Source organism: Salpingoeca rosetta, assembly GCF_000188695.1.
Source record: "Salpingoeca rosetta unplaced genomic scaffold supercont1.40, whole genome shotgun sequence".
NCBI lineage: Eukaryota > Choanoflagellata > Craspedida > Salpingoecidae > Salpingoeca > Salpingoeca rosetta.
The window spans coordinates 61,171-81,170 of NW_004754894.1; the positions used below are offsets into that span (position 1 = coordinate 61,171).

General features: G+C 55.7%; 2 protein-coding genes and 1 non-coding gene across 3 annotated transcripts in view; 1 reads left to right on the forward strand and 2 right to left on the reverse strand.

Annotated features, from left to right (window-relative positions):
- Positions 1 to 12,086, reverse strand: part of PTSG_10952 (ASCC3L1 protein) — a 12,247-nt gene extending 161 nt beyond the window's left edge. The window contains exons 1-14 of the mRNA XM_004987821.1: positions 11,823 to 12,086; positions 9,986 to 11,557; positions 9,365 to 9,758; positions 8,415 to 9,122; positions 7,525 to 7,643; positions 7,286 to 7,384; positions 7,006 to 7,149; positions 6,633 to 6,810; positions 6,298 to 6,409; positions 6,001 to 6,133; positions 5,653 to 5,823; positions 4,742 to 4,884; positions 675 to 3,098; positions 1 to 471 (exon numbers count right to left, since the gene is read on the reverse strand). The exon at positions 1 to 471 is cut by the window's left edge and continues 161 nt beyond it. Coding sequence (XP_004987878.1) covers positions 261 to 471; positions 675 to 3,098; positions 4,742 to 4,884; positions 5,653 to 5,823; positions 6,001 to 6,133; positions 6,298 to 6,409; positions 6,633 to 6,810; positions 7,006 to 7,149; positions 7,286 to 7,384; positions 7,525 to 7,643; positions 8,415 to 9,122; positions 9,365 to 9,758; positions 9,986 to 11,557; positions 11,823 to 11,867 — 6,453 coding nt within the window. The 5' untranslated portion in view covers positions 11,868 to 12,086 and the 3' untranslated portion in view covers positions 1 to 260. The remainder of the gene's footprint in view (positions 472 to 674; positions 3,099 to 4,741; positions 4,885 to 5,652; positions 5,824 to 6,000; positions 6,134 to 6,297; positions 6,410 to 6,632; positions 6,811 to 7,005; positions 7,150 to 7,285; positions 7,385 to 7,524; positions 7,644 to 8,414; positions 9,123 to 9,364; positions 9,759 to 9,985; positions 11,558 to 11,822) is intronic.
- Positions 12,087 to 12,251: 165 nt separating this feature from the next.
- Positions 12,252 to 12,334, forward strand: PTSG_20166. The gene has a single exon. It is a non-coding gene; the product is annotated as a tRNA-Leu (tRNA).
- Positions 12,335 to 12,506: 172 nt separating this feature from the next.
- Positions 12,507 to 20,000, reverse strand: part of PTSG_10953 (uncharacterized protein) — a 7,663-nt gene continuing 169 nt past the window's right edge. Inside the window, exons 1-18 of the mRNA XM_004987822.1 lie at positions 19,271 to 20,000; positions 18,905 to 19,014; positions 18,590 to 18,674; positions 18,201 to 18,347; positions 17,789 to 17,973; positions 17,354 to 17,550; positions 16,790 to 17,117; positions 16,460 to 16,570; positions 16,082 to 16,267; positions 15,721 to 15,954; positions 15,227 to 15,475; positions 14,872 to 14,991; positions 14,577 to 14,607; positions 14,366 to 14,434; positions 13,901 to 14,262; positions 13,571 to 13,638; positions 13,192 to 13,311; positions 12,507 to 13,061 (exon numbers count right to left, since the gene is read on the reverse strand). The exon at positions 19,271 to 20,000 is cut by the window's right edge and continues 169 nt beyond it. Coding sequence (XP_004987879.1) covers positions 12,983 to 13,061; positions 13,192 to 13,311; positions 13,571 to 13,638; positions 13,901 to 14,262; positions 14,366 to 14,434; positions 14,577 to 14,607; positions 14,872 to 14,991; positions 15,227 to 15,475; positions 15,721 to 15,954; positions 16,082 to 16,267; positions 16,460 to 16,570; positions 16,790 to 17,117; positions 17,354 to 17,550; positions 17,789 to 17,973; positions 18,201 to 18,347; positions 18,590 to 18,674; positions 18,905 to 19,014; positions 19,271 to 19,922 — 3,333 coding nt within the window. The 5' untranslated portion in view covers positions 19,923 to 20,000 and the 3' untranslated portion in view covers positions 12,507 to 12,982. The remainder of the gene's footprint in view (positions 13,062 to 13,191; positions 13,312 to 13,570; positions 13,639 to 13,900; positions 14,263 to 14,365; positions 14,435 to 14,576; positions 14,608 to 14,871; positions 14,992 to 15,226; positions 15,476 to 15,720; positions 15,955 to 16,081; positions 16,268 to 16,459; positions 16,571 to 16,789; positions 17,118 to 17,353; positions 17,551 to 17,788; positions 17,974 to 18,200; positions 18,348 to 18,589; positions 18,675 to 18,904; positions 19,015 to 19,270) is intronic.

A 20,000-nucleotide genomic window follows, 5' to 3' on the forward strand; every position in this document is an offset into this window, starting at 1 on the left:
AAGGAAATAGGAAAGGGAAGAGGGAGAGGCAGAACAAGGGTTGACACAAGTGACAAAACAAACACCAAGCGCTGGAGGAATAGGGACATCCGCCAATGACAAGCGGCGGTAACACCCTTCTTGAGGAAAAAAATGTAACAGCATCAGCGTCAACGCATAGTCACGAAACACACGTTACGACGACAACAACGACAAATCATATATGAAGCACTCTCGCCCGCTCGCTTGTGTTGGAAAGTGTGGGCGCGACCATCTCCCTGTTACTCCTCGTCTGATTCCGACTCCTCCTCGCTGCTGTCCATCTCCAGTGGCTCCTTGACATCCAGCTCCAGGTCGTACTCCTGGTCGCAGCCGAGATACGAGTCGCACATGAAGTACAGCTTGAACGTGTGCTTGCCTTCCTCGGGTGGAACAAAGTCCAGCTTGATGCGAGAGCGCTGCTGCAGCGCAACGCGCTTGATGCCCAATAACCTGAACAAGAACAAGGCACGGGTGAGTCAAAGGGAGCAATGCTCTTATTATGTTTGCACGCACGCGACAGAGCAAGGCAACACACAATCCAACCACAAGGGAACGCCAACCTCCAAGGATACGCACACACACACACACACACACAAAACAGCACCCACAAGCCTCCCCCCCTCAAACACGCGTACACTGCAACAGAAACACACCTGTTGGATGCCGTGTCGCCAATCACACACCACCAGGCCTCCTCCTTGCGCTGAGGGTAGAAGGGCGCAATGACGGGTCCAACGGGAGTGTCGTCGTCCTCATCCTCATCGCGCTCCAGCGCAACAGAAACAAGCACGGGCGCGCCAGCATGCACGTCCTCCTCATCCTCAACCTCGTACTCGAGCTCAATGCTTGGGTAGCGGTTGCAGTAGCGCGCAACATCCGCCATCTGCGCCGGCGACAGTTGCAGCACCTTGTCGCGCACGTCGTCCTCGCACTCGGTGATGTCGAAGATGCTCTCCAGCTCGTTCTCGCTGGCCCGCTTCAGCGCATCCTGAGTGATGTGCGGCAGCTGCCGCAGCAGCGGATCCGTGACCCACACCGCCTGGGTGATCATCTGGGACAGCTCCATGGCAGCCAGCGCGGGCGCCAGCCACGCGCTCGACGACAGCACGTCCACACACGCCTGGATCAGGCGCGGCACAATCGCCAGCACCCGCTCCTGGTCGTGCTGCAGCTCCGGCGACAGCTCCAAGCGCGACAGGTGTGCCTGGATCAGCAGGTTGGCCTTGACGTGCGGGTCGTTGTACAGCACCTTGGTGCGCGGCTTCAGCGGCACCTTCTTGGCCAGCACGCGCAGCACGCGGTCCTCGCGGTAGCGCACTGGGATCTTCTTGAACTCCGTGGCGGCGCAGATGATGTCCAGCAGACCCTTAAGCTTGGTCTTGTCCGTGAGCGAGCGGCTGAAGAGCTCAATGGTGGTGTAGTCAATGTAGTAGTACGCGGCAATCATGCCCAGGTTGAGCGCGGAAATCTCATCGTTGTCCTCGTCAACGGAAATGCACTTGCTCTCCGCCAGGTCGCTGAGCGTCGTCTCCACCAGCTCGGACAGGTGGTCCGACAGGTGGCGGTGCGTCACGCCGTGCAGGTTGTAGTAGTTGGGGTTCTGCGTCATGCGGCGGTACATGAGCGTCCAGGTCAGGTAGTCGACCGCATCCTGCTTGTGCTCGATAATCTTGGTGACAACCTCGGCGTTGAAGTGGTCGTGCAGCACATAGTCGAGGTGCGACTCCACAGGCATGGGCTCGTTCAGGAACTTGCTGAAGACCTGCTTCTTGGTGGACTGGCACAGCAGCACGCACTTGCCGCAGTCATCTTGCAGAGGGCGCCCGGCGTACCCCATCATCTGCAGCACGTCCGTCAGCGGGTAGTCGACGTAGCGGTGGTCCTTGCCGTCGTAGTACTGCGTGTCCTGCAGCACAACCAAGTGTGCCGGCGTGGACAGGCCCCAGGCAAGGTCGCGCGACGCCACCAGCACCTGGATGGCGCCGGACGTGAAGAGGTGCGTCACAATGCGGCGGTCCTCGTCATCGAGCGCCTCGTGCAGGTACGCAATGCCGCTCAGCGCCGTCTCCCGCAGGTGCTCGTCCTTGAGCCGGTCCGTGAAGCGCTTGAGGTCCTCCTCGTCGCAGCCGATGAAGCGCTTGTCCGCGCCCTCCGCCGCAGCGAACGCATACAGGTCCACAGCCGTCACCTGCGCCTGCTTGCGCGAGGGCACAAACACGAGCACGGGCTTGTTGGGGGAGTGGCGCTTGATGGCGTTGAACACGGGGCGAGCCATGTGCATGAGGCGGGCCGTGGCGTGCGCCGCATTGAAGCCTTGCACGTGCAGCTCCAGCGGCACGGGCCTCACGGTGGGGTGGAAGTTGAACACGTTGGAGCCGGACACGCCGCACCAGCTGCCCATCTCGCGCGCGTTGGCGACGGGCACGGCAAGCATGATGGTGCGCAGCCTGCGCTCCAGCTGGCTGGCCATGTAGCGCATGCGCGCGCACACAATCTCCAGCACGGGCCCGTTCTCCGCGCCAATCATGTGCGCGTCGTCAACGATGAAGAGCGCAATGTTCTGCACGTGGCGGCGCTGCTTCCAGCGACGCGACAGCACGTCCCACTGCTCGGGCGTGGCCACCACAACGTTGGCGCTCGCCAGCAGCTTCAGGTCGGCGCTCATGTCGCCGGTCAGGCCAACCACCGTCTTGCCAAGCCCCTTGCCAAACATCTCCTTCCACGCGGGCAGCATGCGGTTGCACACCTCCTGCAGCGGCGCCACGTAGATGCACTTGGCGTTGGGGTTCTGCGAGAAGGACCGCAGCATCGCCAGCTCGGCACACACTGTCTTGCCAGAGCCCGTGGGCGCACCGACGAAGACGTTGTCGTCCGAGTCGTACAGCGCGTTGAACACCTGCGTCTGAATGGCGTTGAAGTACTTGAAGCGGTTCACGTAGAAGCGCTGGTACGCGGGCTTCTTCAGTGCCGTCACCGGCAGCGGCTGCAGGTCAAGCAGCTCGGTCGTTGGCGGGAAGCGCTCGGGAAGAATCAGATGGCGGAAGGAAATTGGCAGCACAGTCTCCGAGCCGATCCACCTGGACAAAGGCAGGAGGTTGCGCGTGTGCACGTGAGTGATGTGTTGCGAGGATGCAAAGGTTGGCATCAAGCGCAAGTAGCCAAGGAACGAGAGAACATGTGTGTGTGTGTGTGTGTGTGGGAGAGGAACAGGGGGCAGCAGACAAAAACAATCGCGTATGCGGCAAAGGGAGAGACATTGGGTAGGGAAAAACAGAAGCCCCGATGAAAAGGAAAACAACCATCTCTGCTGGCTGGGTTGAATGCGAGGGTCAGACGGTGACGATAAACGTAATCACTGAAAATAACGGCAAGGGTCACGGTGGTTCGTCCCAGCAGACTGCCGGTCCAACAACAGGGGCTGCGCACGAGTGGCATGGCCTCAACAAAAGCAACTAGGCTTAAGAGAGAACCATGGCAACGCGGCAGGGATCCCCCGGTGATCCGACACTGGTTGGGCCGCTTCCCAAGCCTCAGCGCGCAACTCGCGCTTCGTCAAGGTTCATCACGCCCACGCATCTCGAAAGCCACGACGATGCGACAGCAAACACGCACCACAAAACTGCAGTGGTGATACAAAGGGAGCAAGCGCCAAAAACGCAAACACACCAGCGCGCAAACACAACAAAATGAAGAAGAGGAAGAGGATGGGAAGAGAATCGAACCAAAGGGTCGCCCTTGCGAGCATCGTTGAGGCGGCGCAGGAAGAACAAGCGGTAACAGAGTAACAGACGCAGCACAAGCAACATGGGAATCAGACGGTGACGATAAACGTAATCACTGAAAATAACGGCAAGGGTCACGGTGGTTCGTCCCAGCAGACTGCCGGTCCAACAACAGGGGCTGCGCACGAGTGGCATGGCCTCAACAAAAGCAACTAGGCTTAAGAGAGAACCATGGCAACGCGGCAGGGATCCCCCGGTGATCCGACACTGGTTGGGCCGCTTCCCAAGCCTCAGCGCGCAACTCGCGCTTCGTCAAGGTTCATCACGCCCACGCATCTCGAAAGCCACGACGATGCGACAGCAAACACGCACCACAAAACTGCAGTGGTGATACAAAGGGAGCAAGCGCCAAAAACGCAAACACAACAGCGCGCAAACACAACAAAATGAAGAGGAAGAGGATGGGAAGAGAATCGAATCAAAGGGTCGCCGTTGCGAGCATCGTTGAGGCGGCGCAGGAAGAACAAGCGGTAACAGAGTAACAGACGCAGCACAAGCAACATGGGAATCAGACGGTGACGATAAACGTAATCACTGAAAATAACGGCAAGGGTCACGGTGGTTCGTCCCAGCAGACTGCCGGTCCAACAACAGGGGCTGCGCACGAGTGGCATGGCCTCAACAAAAGCAACCAGGCTCAAGAGAGAACCATGGCAACGCGGCAGGGATCCCCCGGTGATCCGACACTGGTTGGGCCGCTTCCCAAGCCTCAGCGCGCAACTCGCGCTTCGTCAAGGTTCATCATCTTCCCATTGGCACAGGAACACAGGCGGACTAAAGCTAATACCAGCCGCGCACAAAGGGGCAGGATAGGAAACGGACGGAAGACAAGACAACAGGGGAGAGGGCTGGGGAGGGGGACACAAGCCAAACCGACACAACGGAGGATTCATGTGCATGCGGTGCGATGAGTGTCGTGTTGCACAACATACGCATACCTGTCAGAGACGACGCGGACAAAGTATTGGGGAGGCATGGGATCTGTGATGGGCACGAAAAACTCAAGCACGTGGTCCAGTTCTGCAAAGCGCTTCTTGAGTGAGAAAAACTCATAATGCAACAGGTTCTCCGAGTCCGCATCCTATGACACACGCACACCAGGAGCAAGCACATCGACGGTTGAGATGAGCGATGAGTGAGGCAGGCGTTGCAAGGCGCAGCGGGAGAGAGAGAGAGAGAGAGAGAGAGAGAGAGAGAGAGAGAGAGGGAGAGAGAGAGAGATTGTGTGTGTGTGTGTGCGGGCGCGCGTGTGCGCAGCACCAGGATGTACACACACACACACACAAATACAGAAGAACGATGGAAAAATCAGCTGTGCAACTCCTCAGCTCTCATAATCCGCGAGTATCTTCGAGATGTTCGCGACACCAGACCATGAAGCAGCCCGCACACAGGAAGAGGCGCAGAACGAAAGAGGGGAATGGGGAGAAACAACGGGAAAGAGGTGGGCGCTTGCACGGTCAGGCGCGGTACTAATCCCTCCACAAGAAAAGTCTTCATCATCGGAGTGCACAGCGAAACAAGAAAAAAAAAGGCTGGAGAGGGGGAAGGGTGTGTGTGTGTGTGTGTGTGTGTGTGTGTGTGTGTGTGTGTGTGTGTGTGTGTGTGTGTGTGTGTGTGTGTGTGTGTGTGTGTGTGTGTGGAAAAAGCAAGAAATTGCAGGAGGATGGACAAGAAGGACAAGAGAAATGCGGAGATGTCGGGAATACAAGGAGAGAGCCCGAGACCGAGCACCGTGTTGCCATAGCACTTTAGATCAGGAGCTGGGTGGAGGCAAGGCACACGCGCACACAGACACACAGAGGCACACAACCGAGCCGTTGGCTCGACAAGTTGCTTCCAAACACACCTCCACGAAGACCCAGAAGCTCTGCTGGGAGCCGTGCACAGCGTCGTCCCAAGGGAAGTCAGCGTTGAGGGTGAGCTTCACACGGAGGGTGGTGCGGGTGATGGGCTGGACATAGGAGCTCAGCTCCATCTTGGGCAGCAAGTGAATGTACTTGTGAAGGGTCTTGCCCAGCTGTTGTTGATAAAGACAAAGTAACGACCAAAAAACAAAAAACATTGGGGTAGTAAATCGTGAGCGTGACAACAAGTGACTCGTGCGCAGCAAAACACAAAGCCAAGAAGCAGCAGCAGCAGCAGCAACAACAACCAACAACAACAGCAACAACAACACCAGATCTGGAGGACTCACCGCGGGCGTGCGAATCAGCTCGCCAAGCTCGGTGTGACTGAGCTCTGTCAGTTGGGACCAGAAAAGGCCCTTGCGCTCCAGTTTCTGCACCGCAACAGGGTTCAGCTTAGGGAATTGCTTCAGTGGACACGCCCTGCAAGTGATTGGCACACAAACGTGAGGTGGTGAGGCAAGCAGAAACAAGAGCCACACATACACACACAAGAAATGAAGTTGGCGGGCAAGGAACGCAAGCGAAGCAGCGATCCAAGGAGTAAACGTGACAACCCGTGGGCATGGAAGAGAAAGGCGCCTTACGTTGCCCACATGCGGCGGTCAATCATCTTGCAGAGGGTGAGGGCGCGGCCTGCAACCTGGGCCCAGCCACGACGAAGCACAATCTCAAAGATGGCACGCATCAGGCGACCAGCTGGACAAGTGAAGCAGCAGCAGCAGCAAGGCAAGAACAACGCGCAATGAGCATCGGCCACCACAAGGAGCAGAAAACAGCAGCATTCAGCAGAAAACAGCAGCGATGGTACGCTCACACCAGTACAAACCCCACAAACCCGCACACCAAACAAACCGCAAACAGCAACCGAAAACAACATTCAGTGTGTCCAATGAAAGGGGGCAAGTGGTGTGCAACGTACCAGATTGCGTGATGTAAACCATGTCTGATGCAAGAGAGAAGCCGTCCAGTTTGAGTTTGGAGATGTACGACTGCAGCAGCGCGTTGATCTTTGCGCTCGGCTCATCAATGCTCTCCTTGATGGGGATGGGGACGCGCTCCATCAGGGTCTGCAACTCAAGCTTCTCCTCTTCCCGAACCTGCACGCAAATGAAGCAAGAAAAGGCGAAGGTGTGGATGGGTGAGGCGGGTGAGCATGACTGATAGTCGTGAAAAGCATGGACGAGCGTGGCAACAACGACGAGGAAACGGTGGAACAAAGCAAAACAAACAAACAAACAACAGCACATCACCCGCACGTCAGAGCAGAGGTAAACCCCAAGCGTTCAACGCACCCTGACGAGCTTAAACTCGCTGGAGCGGGAGAAGATGCGTAGCAACTCAATCTCCGTCAAGGTGGGCTTGAGCAAGCTGTTGTACATGCTGATGGTGTGAAAGTCACAGTAGTAGTGGCTAGCAATGCGACCAAGATCCGTCACCTGCGTGCATGCACGAACGCAAGGGAAACGAGGTTGTTGGTAAGCGGACGGTGACCTTGTCATCGCATGCACACGACACCAAGCAAACAACAAAGCCAATCGCCAAGCACACACACACACGCAAGTGCTTACAAACCTGGAAGTTTCCAGTTTTCCTGTCGTACTTGAGCAAGTTGCTCTTGTCAAGCTGGAGGGCCGCGGTGTGCACGAGGTTGGCACGGAAGCGCTCCAGTTTCTGAAGGAACCATTACGATATTGAACAAGTGCAAGTGCCGAACAAGGAGTGATATGAGTGGCCCGAGACACCCAAACCAGCCAACAGAGAGCCGGTCAAGCGAGCCATGCAAATGGAAGCGCGAGCATAAATAAACGTACGGGGTCGTTGCGAAGGTCGTCCGCCGTCACGCCGTAGAGGGCAGGGTTACGCAGCAGACGCACATACAAGTATGTGTACGAAAGCCACTGCACGGCCTCATCGAGGTTCTGCACCGTACCTGTGAGGTGTATCACGCAACCAAGTTCATGCACATTGTGAGTGTGGTTCATCGTAAACAAGCTGGTGACAGCCACACAAGCGCGTGCGTGCTGGCTTGTAAGGGTAAGGGATGGGGATTGAAAAAAAAAAAAAAGGAAGGAAGGAAAGGAGCAAGGGGAATGTCAAAGTGGGAGGGGAAACGAGACGAGGTGGATGCACCTCAGTAACCTAGAGGTAAATATAATCACGGTGAAATGTCATGGGATTGACAGATTATGATAAGTTTGCATCACCGGTGACACCCCATGCGCCTCGCACAAGAGATACAACAGACAAAATGAGGAGGATGTGGAGAGACAACACATAAAGAGGAACAAGGAGAGGGTTGGCAGAGCCTCAGTAACCTAGAGGTAGATGTAATCACGGAAAATGTCATGGGATTGACAGATTATGATAAAGTTTGCATCGTTGGCTCAAACCCAAAAGAAGAGGGGGAGAAGGAGGAGGAAAGTTGAAGGAAAGGAGGAAGGTAACAGGACGACATGCAGCGTAACCGCACGCCCACATATAAGGTGGAGCAAAAGCAGAAACACGAGCCTCAGTAACCTAGAGGTTGTTGTAATCATGGTAAATTGTCATGGGATTGACAGATTAAAATAGTTTGCATCGTTGGCTCGGACAGAGAGGGGGGGGGGAGAGAGAGAGAGAGAGAGAGAGAGAGAGAGAGTGTGTGTGTGTGTGTGTGTGTGTGTGTGTTCTGCCTGTATGCAGGCAGCACAGGAGGACGTACCTGCAACAATCTCGGCGTTGAGGTTGTCTGCGAGCTTGGACATAAACTGGCTCTCAACGGGGAGCTGCTCGTTGAGGAGGGAGAGGTAGTACTGCAACTCGGCATGTGTGGTGATGAGGATGCCCTCGCCTTGCTTGTCGAACTGAGGGCGGCCAGCGCGACCAAGCATCTGCAGCACATCGAGCGGGGACAGCTCGGTCCAGCCGCCCTTGTCTGGGGCGTAGACTTGGGTGCCCTTGATGATGACGGTGTGGGCGGGAAGGTTAACACCCCAGGCAAGCGTGGCCGTGGAGACGAGCACCTGGATGTGGCGGCCGGCAAAGAGATCCTCGACAAGCGTGCGGTCCGCGCGGGTCATGCCGGCGTGGTGGATGGCAAAGCCGTGTGGGAGGAGGTCCACGAGGTCGCGGTTCTTGGTGGCCTCGGCAGAGTCCCGGAGAATCTCCACGCTGGCTGAATCCTCGCGGAGGAAGGCACCAAGCATCTCCTTCTGCAGGCACATGTCGCGCAGCATGCGGGCCGTCTTGGCGGTGTCCTTGCGCGAGTGCGTGAACACAAGCACCTGGTTGCGGCCGGCGTTGGCAACAACCTTGTCATACAGGATGTCGTTCATGAGCTGGAAGCGCTTGAGGGCCTTGCGCTCCGTGATGCCAATGTACTGCTGTTCCAAGGGGCAGGGGCGGAAGCTGTTGTCGAAGAAGAAGAGACCTGGCGGCACACAAATAAAAACATGGGAATGTCGGCGGGGGTAGGAATGTAGGGAAATTGGTTGCGTGAGGTGAGTTGAGTTGAGTTGAGGTGAGTGTATAAGTGTGAGGCGTGAAACAACTCAACTGCGATGCATAGGCACACGCGTGCGCACAAGAACAAGAACAAGAACAAGCGGTTCAAGCACAGAACAGCAGAAGACACACACCGCACACAGATGCACGACACACGGGGGGTCGCACCTTTGCTGGGGTCAACGCGCAGGAGAGCAGAGACGTCTTCATAGTTTGGCAATGTTGCGGAGAGGCCAACAAGGCGGAGGCTCTCCTGTGTGCGCTCGACTTGGCGAATGCTGCGGGCAATGATGGACTCGAGCACGGGGCCGCGCTCATCGTGGAGGAGATGAATCTCATCGATGATGACGAGGCCAACGACGCCCTCAAAGCCGCCCTTGCGTGTGATGACATCCCACTTTTCGGGCGTGCAGACGAGGACGTTGGTGTTGAAAATCTGCTCCCTGGTCAGGGACTGGTCACCGGTGAGTTCCTCCACGCTCAGGTTGTATGGCTCCAGGCGTGCGGAGAAGTTACCCGTCATCTCCGCAACAAGCGACTTCATTGGCGCAATGTACACAATCTGTGCAGGGTAAGGTGGGAGCAAAGGAAGGACAAGGGGATGGCCAGAACGTGTGTGTGTGAATGTAAGTGTGAGTGAGTGTGCATGCGAGCAAGGTCGAAAAAAAAAAAAGAAGAGCACACGGGAAAAGGTGAACACACGATGCAGCAGCAACAGCAGCAGCAAGAACACCAAGCACTGAAATATGCCATCGCCAAAATCACATACACACACACACACATCCACACCTTGAAGTTTTCAATGTCGACGCTGCCGTCGGGGAGGAGGTGCCTGCCAATCTCGTGAAGGATGGTGAGCAAGGCCACATTGGTTTTGCCTGCACCTGTTGGGGCGCAGACGAGGAGGTTCTCATTGGAGCCAAACGCCGTGGGGAAGAGCTGGCTCTGCACGCGGTTGAGGTTCTTGAAGCCCTTAAAGGCCTTCTGTGCCCAGTCTGGGAGCGATGAGATGGGCACCAGCTTCTCGTTCTCGCTGAGCGGCTTGGCCTTGAGGGCGGGGACGTACACCTCCTCGTAGCCCTTGTGGGACTTGCGGAAGGAGCCCTCTGGCAGGGCGCACTTGCGGTTGGCCATGAGGTGGCTGCCTTGGGAGAAGACGAGGTTGTCAATGTTGAGCACCTGCTTGGTGATGTGGGCGTCGCGCACGTCCGTGTCCAAGTCGCGGTCCAGCTTTCCTTGCCGCTGGGCCTCCTTGCGTGCCTTGGCCTCGGCGCGGCTGTCGCCCTCTGCGCCTTCCTTGAGCAGCTTGAGCGCCGGCGCAAGCTCGTCATCGGCGCGCATCTTTGCCTCGATGGCGCGACGCTCGGCGTCAGACTGGGCCTTGGCGCGCATGATGCAGTGGTAGATGAGGTTCCTGTGCTTGCGCAGGATCTTGACAAAGTCGAACTTGTCAAAGCCGAGCACCTGCACGAGGCGGTTCTCGCACTCGCGGTCGTCCTTGGCCTCGCCGAGAACCTTGAGGGACTGGTCTGCCAGCTTCTGCGTCTCCATGGCATCCTTGGAATACTGGCCGAGCTGGCGCTGGAGCCAGAAGGCGTCAAGGTCGCTGGGGTTGAGCGTGTCGCCGGCGGCGGCGGCCGCCGCAGCCTCACGCTGCAGGTTGGCCCGGACAATGTCAGCCTCAGCCTCTTCCTCTTCCTCGTCCTCCTCCATGTCCTTGACCTCATCGAGGTCCTCTGCGTCCTCGTCGCCGGCCATGGCGGCGGCTGTGGTTTCCTCCTCTTCCTCATCGCGGTCGAAGACGAGGGCGACGCCCGTGTCATCGTCCAGGGGCTCCTCCTCTTCCTCCATGGCTGTGGTGTCGTGGTAGTCTGTGATTTTCTGGCTCAGGCCGACGAGGCGCGTAAACTCTTCGTCGGAGACGCGCTGGCCGAGCAGGGAGGCGATCTCGTGCTGCTTGTCCTTTGTCTTGATGTCCTCGTCCTTGAGCACGGCGAGGATCTCGTCGGCGGCGCCCATGAGGATGTCCTGGGGCTGGCTGCCGAGGAAGTCGGTGATGTAGGAGAGGATGAGCTCGTAAAAGTGCTGCGTGTCCTTTGTCTTTGGGTAGTACTTGAGGCCGAGGTCGGCAAAGTTGGCGAGGACGGAGGAAGGCAGCGACGCCGCGGGCTTCTTCTTGCTTTGAGCCTCTGCGCGGCGCTTCTTGCGCTCCTGCAGGTCCTGTGGCATGGAGCGCACGGCGCGGTCGCCCATGCGTACTGTGTCGAGGTGGCCCTTGAGGGACTTGACCTCACCGGTCGCGTCATCACGCACCCGAATGTCGAGCAGCTTCCGGTCAGCTTGCAACACCAAGTTGGCGTTCTACAGGAAGAAGGAGCGGGGGGGGGGGGGGTGAGGAAGCAAAGGGGTGGGTGAACACACAGACATACATATGCAGTTAAGTCACTTGGAGCGCGCGTCAGAAAGGAAGGGGTGCGAGCATAGACACGTCACGCTCGCACACACACACACACACACACACACACACACACACACACACACACGCACACACACACACGCACACACACACACACGCACACACGGGCACATCACACATGACGCACGTGGAATCGGGTGCATCACGTACCGCATTGTACTCGTACTGCTGCTCGCGAAGGCGGTGCTCAGCCATGGCTGATTGTGTGTGTGTTAGAAAGAGAACAGCAACTACAAACTACTTCAAGGTCTTCGGGTCGCCGTGCTCGCACGTTGCTGAGCTGGGTGTGATGATGATGATGATGATGTGAGGGAGTTCAGCCAGCTGGTCAGTGGCTGTGCTGTTGCCGTTGCTTTATGTGTGAGTGTGTGTGTGTGTGCGTTCGCCGCGTGTGTGAGAATACGTGGCGGCCGCGCTGTGCTCTTTTGTGCTGCTGCAGTTGGGTGTTCGTTCGCAAGGGTGGTTGTTTGCTGGCAGTTTTATCAAATGGGCGAAAGTGCAGATTTGAGGACGAGGTGACAAAGTTGGGTATAGATTGATATGTGACGGAATGACAGAAAATTAGCTGTGATATCCGATGGTCAGGTGGCCGAGTGGTTAAGGCGTCACGTTTAGGCCGTGATTTTCAATCGAAAGCGCGGGTTCGAACCCCGTCCTGACCTCATCTTTTTCTTTTTTTTGTTTTGGTGCTGAGACCGGGAGAAACGCGCCGTCCCTTGCTCGTCTGCTCATCTGCTTGTTTCTCTGCGAGCTCGTCTGCTAGCTCGCTTGCTTGAAGGCTTTGTTTGCGTGGCTCACACTGTTAACTCATGTCATTGTCATCGTTCACTTGATGCGATGCGGTTCAAGTTCATTCTTGGTTTTCAACAGCAATGACATATGCAACACAGCAAGCATGCAAGAGAGAACGCAGACAGCCTGACAGCACAAGACAGAGAAGGAGAACGCACGTGAACATGAACAGGACACGCCAAGGGGCCCATCAAAGGGAGCAAAAGGTGAACAAGGAGGTGGCCAATCAACAGACCAAACCACCAACACATCCGGCAAACAATCAATGCAGCAAGAAAGCAAAAGAAAGGAAGCAAAGAGAGGGCTTTTTCTGGGAACACCACACAACTCCACTACTACTCCACACACAAAAAAGAAGCATCGAGGAAGAAAGGAAATCAACACATCCAAGCATTCACATGGCATAGCATGTCAAAAGCAAGCTATGTGGTCCACTTACTCATTCACCGACTCACACACGCACCCGCTCGCTCGCTACCATCACCTCGCACCAACACTACCGGCACGGCTGCCATCAATCACTCATCATCGCTCATCAACAGCACATCAATCTCCGTGTCGTGGCTCGCCGAGGCAGCACGGCCGCCCTTGCCTCGCCTGTTTAAGAGAAGCAGTGCACCACAGCCAAATCAGCGAGTCAAGGAGAATTCATCGCAGCACATGAGTAGAGCACATAAGCATGTCTAACGCACACTAATACACGAACACAACACTGCCATGCACGCACTGTGGCTTGGCCTTTCGTGACCGCTGACGGCGAACATTCTCCTTGTCTTGTTTGCGAGCTTCGTCAAACCCGGCAACAAGGTCTTCCGGCAGGTTCTCCTCGGGCTCCCATGTGTCCTCACTGGAAGCAGGAACAGCAGGCAGAGTCACACATGAGGCATGGCTGCGTGAGCACCACCAAGCAGCAGTGTCCATGCACAAATACGACAACCAGGTCACACCGCACACACACACACACACACACACACACACACACACACATACTCACACATCCGCACGCACACACACACACACACACACGCACACACGCACACACACGCACATACTCACACATCCGCACGCACGCAAAATGTGTCCGGGTTCCAACGCCCCTTCCTCACCTTGGATCGGTGTCCTTCCAGCGCACTTGGAAGAAGCGCTTGCGCCCTTTGTGCTTCACCTTCATCAGCTGAACCCCAGATGTGGAAGACAGAAAACAACGTCAGCTTGGTGATATCGCGAACTCGCTGCTTCAGGACGCAGAGATGCACACACAAACTCATGCAATAAAATATACACACTTGCACACACACACACACACACACACACACACACACACACACACACACACACACACACACACACACACACACACACACACACACACACACACACACACACACACACACACGCACACGCACACATGTACGTGCATGCGCACAAATACGCACCTGCTCAATCTCAAACTCCTCGCCATCTTCTTCCTCCTCTTGTTCGGCTGCATCTGATTCCTGCTCCTGCTCTGATGCTGAGAGAAGGTCGTCAATGTCTTCTTCATCACTCTCGTTGTCGTCCACAACACGGGCCCGGCGTTGGGGTTGCCTGCGACGCTGCGACTGTGATGCCGATGCCACTTTGTGCACCTCCTCCTCCTCGTCGTCATCATCTGCAATGTCACTTGCAGCGCCGTCATAGGCATCAGCAGAGTCGGCACGCATGTTCTGCTTGAGCGTGGTCGCTGCGCGTGCCTTGGCAGCACGGGATGCCCGCTGGCGTTTGCTTGGAGCGGCAACCAGGCCCGTTTCCCGAAGGTCTGTGCAGTGTGTGTGTGAGTGAGAGAGAGAGAGTGTGTGTGTGTGAGTGTGGGTGGTGTCGTGAACATCAGCAATTGCAACATGCGCAACAACCACACGCACCTTCCGCGCGCGTTGCCTGATGTGCGGTTTGTTTTTCTGCCAATGCTTCTCGGGCTTCCTCGCTGATGCCTGTACATGGCCAAGTTACAAGCAAGGCACACAAGGTTCACTTGTGAGCATGAACAACGCCGCAGTCAATTTGTTCACATCATGTGCACAAGTGCCTGGTATGCACAGTCGCAGTGGCTTTGCACGGAAGAAAGACATTTACCTGATCCGTCAACATTCAACGCGTCCATCATCTGAATCCATGATGCATCAAGTTTGTTGAGCGCACATGTGAGCAGTACAACCATCCACAAACCTGACAATGTAAACCTCCAACGCTCGTTTTCCAAAACAAACAAGCAAATCAAGTCAAGCAAGCCAACAACCCAAACAACCCAAACAACCCAAGCCAACAACCCAAACAACCAAGCAAACAACCCAAACAAACAAACAAACAAACAAACAAACAAACAAACAAACAAACAAACAAACAAACAAACAAACAAACATCCTCACACCTTGCGCAATGAGCCCTTGGCAAAGCGGTCATCCACGTGTTGCAGCATGCTTTCGCCCAACACAAACAGCGCTTGCCGCGTTGCATCATCCATGGCAGAATAGTCCAGCATTGACAGTGCCTGTACACGACGAAACGGGTTTGAGATGAGGAATTGATTGTAGACGGTACATGAACATGACTTCAATGCTGCTGACAACACAGGAAACACACCATCCAAGCAACCAAACAAGCACACAAACAGTACCGAAGCCACGCACAAATAACATGCATGCATACACACACACAGCATGCACACACACACACACACACACACACACACACACACACACACACACACACACACACACACACACCTTGCACAGGGGTTTGACGGCCGCGCCCTCTGGTTCGGACAGCACTTCGTTTGCCATGGTCATGGCGACGCTGTGATGCAAGCCAAGATCAGCGGTGGCAGGCAGGCCCACCTCCGATCCGTCAACTGCGCCCGTGAGATACACAAACAGGTCAACAGCATCCTGCAACTTGACAGAATACAGCGGAGAGCTCCTTGGCGCCAGCGCAAACGTGCGGATTGTCGGCATAAACGCCTCCTCAATCACATCCTGCAACACCAGCACGGCGCGAAATAAGCGACGTCGAATCGTCAAGCTCCACGAGTGGAGACGTGCACGAGTGCCACAACGACACCGCAACAGCAAAATGACCCCCCCCCCCACACGCACAGCAGTCAACTTACTCCCTGTCTCAAAACCACAACAGCGCTGCCCCTAACGGCACCACCACCAACAACAACACGGCGACGAATATCAGTGCGCCCCCATCACGCCCCTCCCCCCTCTTTGCTCACCTGGTGTGCACGGGAGGAGAACGCGTACGCTGGGAAGAACACGCTCAGACACTGGCGGAGCGTCACGTCTTCCGTTGTCAGTGGGTTGAAGTACAGGATGACAAGGTGCGAGAAGATCTGCGCACTCGTGATGTGATTGTGCAGCAGCAGCTTGGCAAAGCCCTCCACCGCAGCGCAGCGGAGATTGTCATCGTCACTGTCCAGGTATCGCTTCAACACGGGAATGATCGTTGTCTGCCACAACAAATTGATACGTGCGTGATGGGCGTGTGTGTGTGAGTCAACAGTGTGCACGAATCTCCGTCCTTCCCCCTCCAAGCCATCGCGATAAGACGACATGGCAACAGTCAACAGTGATCACCTGTGTGTTTGCTGGCGCAGTTTGCTCCGTGTCCTCTGAATCTGATTGCCTGCTGCTCATGCTGCTGTCGCCATCGTTATCTGTCTCGCTCCCCTTCGCGTTGCCCGTGAGCGTAGCCACGCCAAACGCAAGCACAAGATCAAACAGAATCTTCAGTGCCGTCAGCTGAAGCGCCTCTTGATCCACCTGTGTGTGTGTGTGTGAGCGTGAGTGAGTGAGTGAGTGAGTGAGTGAGTGAGTGAGTGAGGGTGTGAGTGTGAGTGAGAGTGTGCGTGCGTGCGTGTGTGTGTCTGAGAGAGACAACACAGCAGCGGAACTTTCGAGAACAACTGTGTCATTGTGGGCCAGCCTTTCCTTGCACATGACCATCCCGCTGACCTGTGCGACTTGGAGCAGGAGCAGGAGGTGCGCCTGCGCAAATGTTTTGTCAGCAATGCAGCACAGCCCAAGGCACTTTACGGCTGCGTTGCGAATGTCGGCATCGGCACTCTGCAATGGTGGGGCGCAAACGAAACGTGAGTGTCGGGAATTCGACTGGCGTGAAGACCAACAAGCAGCAGGCCAGAAGTGTGGCGGGAGTGGGAATAGACCTCCGGCCCATCGTACAGCTGCTGTTTCACATTCACACACAGCAGCTGCAACTCAAACACACTCTCACACTCACGGAATTCCAATCACCTGTACACATGCGCACACACATACATGTACCTGAATGCAAGAGAGAATGAGGGTGTCCACAAGGCCACCGAGGCAGGTGTTGCGGGGTGCGGTGCGCAATTGCTTGAGAGCAAACACAAGAATCTGCAGCTTGGTCAGCGTACACTCTGGCGACATGCACTGCTTTTCCTCCTCTTCTTCTTCTTCTTCTTCATCGTCTTCATCGTCTTGTGTGCGGTTGACGTCTTGTACATCGTGCACAATGTCGCCCAACAGCTGCAAGCGCTCCGAGGCGATTGGGTGCAGTGTCGTCAGGAGCTCAAGGCACGTTGTCATGGCTGTCTCCGTCAGCTCGTTCCAGTGATTCACGAGCAGTGACCTGCAACGATTTGATGTCATGCAACGTGAACAAACCATAACAATTCTGAATATCTCTACCTTGCCGAGAAAGCAAAACACAAACACACGCACAGAGAAACACACTTGGCAAACACACACCACACACAAAGAAACACACTTGGCAAACACACACACACACACACAAAGAAACACACTTGGCAAACACACACACACACACACTCACTCTCTCTCTCTCTCATTCACACACAGGCCAACCTGATGCGCGAGGACATGGCGCGGCGGCCGGCTTCGTCCGAGTAGTCGACAAACTTTGCCAGTTTGAGGAGTTGGCAAAACACAAACGTTGCGCTCTCCACGCGAACTTGAAGGTCCTCCAGGTCTTCGTCATTTGTCGCATCGGCTCCGTCGTCCAGCAACACGTCGCTGTTCAGCTCGTGCAGTCGAGTGCGGGCCTGTGCGGTTGGTTCGTGACATACGTCAGCAAAGAACGAAAGAAACAGAGTAATTTTAAGCCTGTAGTTCTTGGTGCACAATGGCATGGCAAGTCCAGTCATGTGTGCTTGTTCACAACGCCAGAAATACACAGTGGCACTCAATATGTCTCTGTGTGTGTGTGTGAGACAGACGCACACACATAATTACACACGCGCATACGCACACACATGCAAGCACGCACGCACACGCGCACACCTGCACGATGAAAGTTGCAAGCTCATCGAGCATCTGCGCCAGCGTCGACGCGACGGGAAGCACGCAATCAAGGGCGTCGTGGTCCTGCTTGTGATGCAAATGGCCGCATAGCATTCGCCACCAAAACGCATTGGAGGACGAGATGGTGTCCACCGTTGGCTGCTTCCAGCCGTCTGCCTCTGCACCTGATTGGCCAACAACACAGCACGGGAGACCGTAAGAGGGAAGTGAGGGAAGGCGTCATCCATTTAACAACTCATTGCGATCTCACAAACACGGAAGCGCATGCGTGTTGAAAAAATACAAGCACAACACACACACACACAAACACACACACACACACACACACGCACGCACAGACACGCACAGACACGCACACACGCACACGCACACACACACGCACCCTTCGTACCGTGTTCAAGCATGGCCTTTGCCACGAGCTCGTTTGTGGTTTCGTCTGTCTCGACATCAAGCATGTCAAACAGCTGTGCCGGGTCTTTTCCAAGCTGCTCAAGCCACCCGTTGACAATCAACTTTGCGCACGCGTCACGTACGTCCGCTGTGAGCACAAGACGCAGACAACCAAGTGCGTGAGTTGACATGTTGTGGTTCGTGTTAAAGCCAGGCTACAGTGTGCAAATAATCACCAACACGCACTCGTCTTTGCACCGCTCATACTCGCACACGTACTCGTATACACATCAACGCACCACCTCACAGACACGTGGACGCACTCATATAAACATCAACGCACCACCTCACAAAGACACACACGCACACACACACACACACAGCGCTCACAGCAGCGGTCGTTGAGGCCGTCGCGGACGAGGTCGAGGCGTGCTTGAATGCTGAGGGCGCGCAGGTCAAGCTTGTCCTTCAACACCTGCAGTGAAGCCGTGTGGTTTGGGCATTGCGTTGATGAATTGCGTGCCACGATTGAACATGCATCGACAAGGAAGCACGGATGTAAGACGGGGGTATGAACACATACCCAAGGCAAGCATTCACCACGCACACACACACACACACATACACACACGTACACACACGTACACACACACACACACACACACACACACACACACACACACACACACACACACACGCACGCACAGTGTAGAGAGCCTTGCGGACAACGTCCTTGACGTCTCGGGAGCGGGAAATAATGTCGGTGATTGTGGCCTTGTTCATTGCAATCTGCACCAAGGCAGTCTTGCGCACGTCTGGTTTGGCCAGAAGTTCAACATAAGCGTGAGCACGCCACATCGGTGTCTGTACACGCGTACAAGCATAAATGTACGCACACACACACGCACGTACGCACATACACGCACACAAACGCAGACAAACGTAAAACACACACACACACACACAAACACACACACACACACACACACACACTCTCTCTCTCTCTCTCTCTCTTTCTCTCTCTGACGCACACTCACCCACTTACAAACACACACATACACAACGACCCACCTGGGCTGCCGTCGGCAATGAGGCGCTGGCGATATTCGTTGATGACAGGGCAGTCCATGTCGCTGGGATCCTGGAGTCGACTCAGAGCGTTGATGGCCTGCACGCGGACCACGGGGATCTTGTCGCGGATGCGGGTGAGCATGGCGGCCTGCATGGCCTCCCAAATATCGTCATCGACCTCTGCCTCCTCATCCAATGCGTGCAGGAGCTTGCTCAGGGTCTGGCATGCGCGGAAGCGCACGGCCTTGTCCCTTGCATCGCTGATGTTCACCAGATGCTGAATGAAGGCGTTCATGAACGAGAATGCATCCACCTGGTCCTCCTCTTCCTCTTCATCTTCCTCCTCCTCCTCCTCCTCATCGTCAAGGGATGGGAAGCATGATGCTGTAGTTGTTGCGGCCACAAATTTGACTGCAAACTCAATCACGCGCTCGACAGCGGGCTCTCGCTTGAACACAATCAAGCAGCGGTTGAAGAGATCAAAGAAGCTGTCGTTGAAGGCCTGCAGCCCGTCGAGGCGTCGCTCCTCTCCCACGTGCTGCTCAAAGATCTGCAGGGATGCAGCCACGCATGCATCGTGATGCACCACGTTCTTCTGCGCCTGCTGAAACGCGTCCACCAGCGTCATCTGCGTTTGCCGCCGGCGTCCCATTGTTGTTGTGGTATGTTGTGTGCGTGTATGGGTGTGGATGCGTGTTGTCTATGGCTGTGGGGGACGAGAGGTGGATGT